This window comes from Mesocricetus auratus, unplaced genomic scaffold, assembly GCF_017639785.1.
Source record: "Mesocricetus auratus isolate SY011 unplaced genomic scaffold, BCM_Maur_2.0 contig_5593_pilon_obj, whole genome shotgun sequence".
Lineage (NCBI taxonomy): Eukaryota > Metazoa > Chordata > Mammalia > Rodentia > Cricetidae > Mesocricetus > Mesocricetus auratus.
This window is the reverse complement of record NW_024430939.1, coordinates 21,651-27,707: the sequence shown is the minus strand read 5'-3', so window position 1 is coordinate 27,707 and position 6,057 is coordinate 21,651. Positions and strand designations below refer to the sequence as shown.

General features: G+C 41.8%; 1 protein-coding gene across 1 annotated transcript; it reads left to right on the top strand.

Annotated features, from left to right (window-relative positions):
* The first annotated feature begins 1,118 nt into the window (after window positions 1–1,118).
* LOC121138130 (E3 ubiquitin-protein ligase RNF216-like) lies at window positions 1,119–5,130 on the top strand. Its single transcript, XM_040740939.1, has one exon. It carries the CDS (start codon window positions 1,125–1,127, stop codon window positions 4,266–4,268), a length of 3,144 nt encoding a protein of 1,047 aa, XP_040596873.1. The 5' UTR covers window positions 1,119–1,124; the 3' UTR covers window positions 4,269–5,130.
* Window positions 5,131–6,057: the final 927 nt, after the last annotated feature.

Below are 6,057 nucleotides of genomic sequence, written 5' to 3'. Positions count from 1 at the left end.
CCCTGGACTACCTAGCTCATCTGGTGTTATTTCCCTGTTTTAAAGTGGGATCTAAAAACTCATGTAAAGGCTTTATTTCCTTCTCTTTTTAATTCTGAAGCAGACCTCTTTTGTACCGAGTTATTTTGACGATCAATTTTGCTTTTTACTGTTGTGGAGAAGTTGGCATGGTCACCTTTGCCATAATACACTAGAATTGTGTGTAGGAAAGAAAATAAAAATAAAATACTGGCTACAAAACCTATTGTGTTTTAGTTTGTTGTGAGCTGACACCTAGAGGTGACACTGTGTAATTCCCACAAGAGGAGGGTCAATGCCTGCAGCCTGCTCAGGGGGATTTCTACAGCAAATGGATGTGACAGAGTTGTAGAGTCTGCTTTCTGTGGGTGAGAACAGTTTGCTTACTGTCTCCCTTACTCCTCCTGAGGATTTCTTGGAAAATTACTTGTTAAGTGAATTTCTTTCTGGCAGATTTTCATTAAATTTGGTCTATAGTAATTTAAGTAATTCATTTTGTTTGCTTTTATGATCCCAAATATTCAGTTCCATTTCTGCTTCTGAGGTTTGACTGGGAAGTGATTGGCAAGTGGCATTCAAGTTACACTCACTGAAGGTGGTTTATAGTTTTTTTCAGTGTTATGCCTGTTTATGTCAAATGGGGAATCACTTGTAGAGTCCTATATCTAACTACTTGAGTACAGTTCTGTGTTAACAATCCAGGTACTTTCCTTCTGAATGATATCTGGTCAAGTTAGGAGAAAAACAGTAGAGGAGCAGTGCAGGTCCTAGATGGATATAAATTTAAGGGCATGTCCTGGGAGTTGACCTTCAACATTATTGGGGATCTGGGTAAGTCATAACATAGGTGGAGATAGGATTCTATCCCTCTGAATTGAGAAATGCGAGAACTAAGGAAATGGTGGTTTATATTGATTAAGTTTATTTAGTCTGTTTCAGCCAGTAGGAGGCATTAATTCCCCAGCGAGGTTGAGGAGAGGCAGGATTTTGAGGCCTGGTGATTGTGCATGTCTCAGCCCATTCAGCCTGAACTTTAGATCCTGTTGAACAGATGATGAAAATGTTTGTGTACTAACAATCATCTATATCTTTATAGGAATTTGAAAATGGCAGAGGGAAACAACAAAGAGGAGGCCATTCTCTTGAACAATGTTCACTGCCACATGAGAGAGAAAGGGATGACTGACAAAGATTTTACCATAACCATATCGGGCTCTGATGAGGAAGGTACTCCAGTGCTACTTATCCCTGCTTTTGAGCAACATGAAGATGACTACGTGGATAATGATGTCATACTGACAGAAAAGTATAAACCTCAGACATACCAAGGCAGTGTCTACAAATCAGCTGCCCCGTGGCAAGATCTGAACAGATTAGGAAAAGAAAGTCCCAGAAAGACTAGAGGAGACTGTGAAACAGATACCCACAACTGTTTCTACTATTGTAACAAATCATTGCTTGGTTCTGGAGCACAGGCTGATTCTGAGGATGAATATAATGGATTTCTGAATGTTGATTGTGGCAAAAATGTAGCCAAAACTGCACCAAGCATTAAGCAGACAGCAAACAACACAGTCAACCACAAATTGGAGCAGAAAGACGTTAGAGTGGGAGAAAACGGCCTGCTTTTCCCAGAAAGTGAGTCTCACAAATCTCAGAACTTATTATCTGAAGATTCAGAGACAGATTTGTCAAATCCTGAAGAGACAACTACTTCAGTAGATGACCAGGTCATTGAGGGAGAATACTGGCTTGATCACCCATCCTTCCAAGATCTGAGTCCCCAGTCTCAGAAAAGAACAAACCAGGTTGTTCCCAAAGAGACTCATTATGAAGCAGAAATGGACACAATTGTCTTCTGGCAAGATTTCTCAGAGCCTGCTTTTCCATATCCAGAACCCCAGCAGGAGGGGATCCATGTTACTTCTTCTCCTCAGCTGGACTTTCCTCTGGAAGAACTAGAAAATCAGCACTTAATACTTGATGAAGACCCTGGACTGGCTTTCTTATCAGGAACTCAGGAGGCCAATTTGAAAAGCATGTGGGGACAAGAAGCTGCTAAAATAGATCCAGAACTTGTTACATTATTAGTGATAGAAACAGAAGCAAGATTTCCAGATGTAGCAAATGGATATGTTAAAGAGATCATTCATTTGAAGCATTACTATGATTTGAATGTACTTTGTAATTTTCTTCTGGAAAACCCAGATTATCCAAAGAGAGAAGACCAAGTTATTTTGTACCCCAGGAGCGGCCTGCTTGCTACTCCGGGTGATGCGATGTTGCCCAAAGTAGACTTTGTTGACTATTCCAAACTGACTCCACCTGACCAGGGATGCATCCTTCAAGCTGCTGACCACTTGATGGCTGAATTCAAGATGCTCAGCAGTCAAGACATCAAGTGGGCCCTGCAGGAGCTCAAAGGACACTATGAAATCACGAGAAAGGCCTTCTCTGATGCTATGGAAAAATGGCAGGAGGAATCATCTGAAACCTGTGGAAACCAGAAAAAGAAGAAAGAAATGAATCAGTCTTCTTTCATAGATTTCAAATTTGAACAGGGCAGTATAAAAATAGAAAAGAGGATGTACTTTTTGGATAACAAGTGTCGACAGTGTAGATCCTATGACCAGAAAGACCTCCTGCCAGCTATGCAGCAAGAACAGGAATTCTATGAGCAGAAAACCAAAGACAAGGCAGAGCATGAAGACTTTTTTCTTCCTCTGCAGATGAATGCAAAACCATATGAAAAGGATGGACAGCTGATTGAGTGTCGTTGCTGCTATGGGGACTTTCCTTTTGAGGAGCTGACACAGTGCTCCGATGCTCACTTGTCCTGCGAAGAATGTCTCATCAGAGATGCCAAAGAAGCAGTATTTGGGTCTGGACAGTCAGAACTTAGCTGCATAAAAGGTAGCTGCACATCTTCCTTCCCAATCGGTGAACTGGAGAAGGTGCTCCCCCAGACCATCCTGTGCAAATACTATGAACGGAGAGCTGAAGAAAAAGTCACTTCAGCCTATGCTGATGAGCTCATCAGGTGCCCCTCTTGTAGCTTCCCTGCTCTGTTGGACAGAGAAGTGAAGAGGTTTAGGTGCCCTAATGTTCACTGCCTGAAGGAGAGTCATGGTCTCTGGAAAGAACATACCAGTCTCACCTGTGAAGTGCTGGCCGAAAAATATGACGTCCTGTACCGGACATCTATTGAAGAAAATATGACTGCTGCTTGCATTAGAAAATGCCCCCAGTGTGGCACCAGCCTCATCAAATCTGAAGGCTGCAACCACATGTCTTACCGCTGTGGTGCCCATATGTGCTACCTCTGTCAAGTTTCTATCAATGACTATGACCATCTCCTCCAGCATGCCCTCTCTCCAGGAGCCTCTTGCCAGGAATGTTCCAGGTGCTCCCTCTGGACTGACCCCACTGAACATGATGAAATGCTGATTGAGAAAATTCAAAAAGGGGCTGAAGAGGAACAGAAAATTAAGAAGGGAGAAAGCACATTCAAACGAATTGGTTCACCACTGGAGAAGCCAGCTGAGAATGTACAGCACCTGGGAGCCCTGCCATGGCCTGTCCCACAGGAACTGCACCGACAGATGCCACCATATGCCATTATGCATAGAGATTTCCCCCAACCACCTGTATGCCCCATGTTTAACAACATCCCCATCAACTTATGTGCTGTGCCAGTAGCCTACGTACCACCTTTGCCAAACTTGTGTGTCAACTATGCCTTAGGAAACATGCATGTGCCGCTGGATGGTGGTGATCATGATGAAGATGACGGTGATGATGATGGTGATGATGATGGTGATGATGATGTGGAGAATGCTAGAAGTAATGATGGATATAGTGATGATTGTAATGATTATGTTGGAGGTGTTGGTGATGATGTTAGTGATGACAGTGATGATGAAGGTAGTAATTATGGTTATTTTCAAGGATGTGATGATTATGATGGCGATGATGATGGTGGTGGTTATGGCTATAGTAGACACGGTGTTTATAATTTTTTTGATGATGTGGGTGGTGATAACGACGGTGTTGATGATGATGATTGGGATTATGATTATTGGGGTGATGATTATTCGGATGATGATTATGATTGTGTTGGTGATATTTATTGGGATGATAGTGATAGTGATTCTTATGATGGAGATGATAATGATGATGATGATATGTTGGAGGAAATGATGATGATGACGATGATAATGAAGTTGATGATGATGGTCGTGGTGCTTTGAGGTGATAAGAAGATGGTGATAACTATGATGGAGATCGTGGTGATGATGCTGGCAACAGAGGAGATCGGCTCTGCATCACCCAAACTGTGCTACTCGTCTGACTGGCAGTGCCTTGTATATATGGACACATGGAAATATGCATGACAAGATCCTCCAAGGACCTAACTGTTGGGGTATTTTCTTCCCTGCCCCTTCCTGGAGATGCCAAAGTTGGGTGGTAACTAAAAGCAGTACCTTTCCAAACCTCATGAACCTCTGAACTGGACAACCTGTACTGGGTTTGCCCAGTATGTATATGACAAACTACAGCAAGAGGCCAGATGAGCCTGGCAGTTAATGTGGCTGCTGAAAGAACAGGAGCTGCAAAGAACATGGCCCCCATGGGAGGTAAAGTAAGGATCTTGTCCTTGGAAATACAGTCTGTCTGTGGCTGAAAAGGAAGGCTCCTCTTGTCTGTGCCACCAAGGAGGTTTGTCATAGTGGCGCTCCCAGAACCTGTGTGACAGTAGTACTTGAGGGGCAATGGATGGATCAGCAGGCATCCCTGAGGCAGCTACCACCTAAGATGTGAAGTCCAGGCTTCTGACTGTTCTGAGAAACTGACTAACGACTCCCTGTGTATTTGTCTTAAGTCTGGATACAATTTATTATTTGTACATAGCAAAATATTTCAAAGTTAAAATAGCATGATCTTATTTTGTACAAAGGAAAAAATGAAGTAGGTTGTTACGTTTTTCTTTTTACTTTTGTTAGTAAAAATATAGATGCCAAGCCTGTTTAAACTACTCTATAAAAAGACTGTATTACATGTAACTTGAATTTCATATAAAAGTTTGTGAATACTAAATAAAAGATTATTTAGTCTATTATTTCAGAAGATTTTTATCTCGTATTCCTGGTTGATTTCATAGTCACTCTGTAAACAGACTGCCCTTTATTTTAAATGTTTCTAAGTACAGATTTCTGGCTAGCTTGTTTACAGGTCTGTGCCCATGATTTGACTCTTATGTGCCCTCCGATGCTAAGAGTGTATGACTGTTCTTCATACTTGTATGTGTTGTTGCTGGATGGTTATTTTCCCTTTTGAGTTAGGGTCTCTGGTAGCCCAGGCAGGATTTGTAGCCACTATGTAGTTAATGGAGGATGAATTTCTCCTTATGAGTTTTCTTTCTCCACACCAAGAGCACAGGCATGCTGCCCGAACATGGAATGTAGAAGCAGTAAATTGTCCTAAGTTCTGTAACCATTTATCTAACTGACATTTAATTATAAGACTACAAAATGAGACAAGATATCAAGCTCCAAATTGTTCTACAGTTAACACCCAGTGGGCCAGGCCAAGATTCTCAGCTTCCATTTTATTCATAATCCTGTCATAAACTATTAATTTGCTTACAGTGATTAAACATTGTAAGATCCAGAATACCTACACCTTTAATTCTAGCACTCAGCAGGGTCCCGAATGGTAATCCACCTGAGATGAAGGACTGACTGGGAGGAGCCTAAAATGGGTGGAAAATTTGCATTTAAGGAAGATATTTAAGCACTGGTCCCTAGAGAAATAGTGAAACACACAGGGATCTGAACAAGATGAATCCAACTGCCTATTTCCAGGAAGCTGAGTTCACAAGGAAATGCTCGTATGATATGTATGTTGTTGAGTCTGTCTTGATGTTGGGAAGAGGGAGGTAAAAGAGTAATAGCCTTGGAAACACTATGGAGATTTGTTTGTTTGAAGTTTGAACTTCACCATATTCCCAGCTTGCTGGACTCAAGGTCCTGTAAAAAT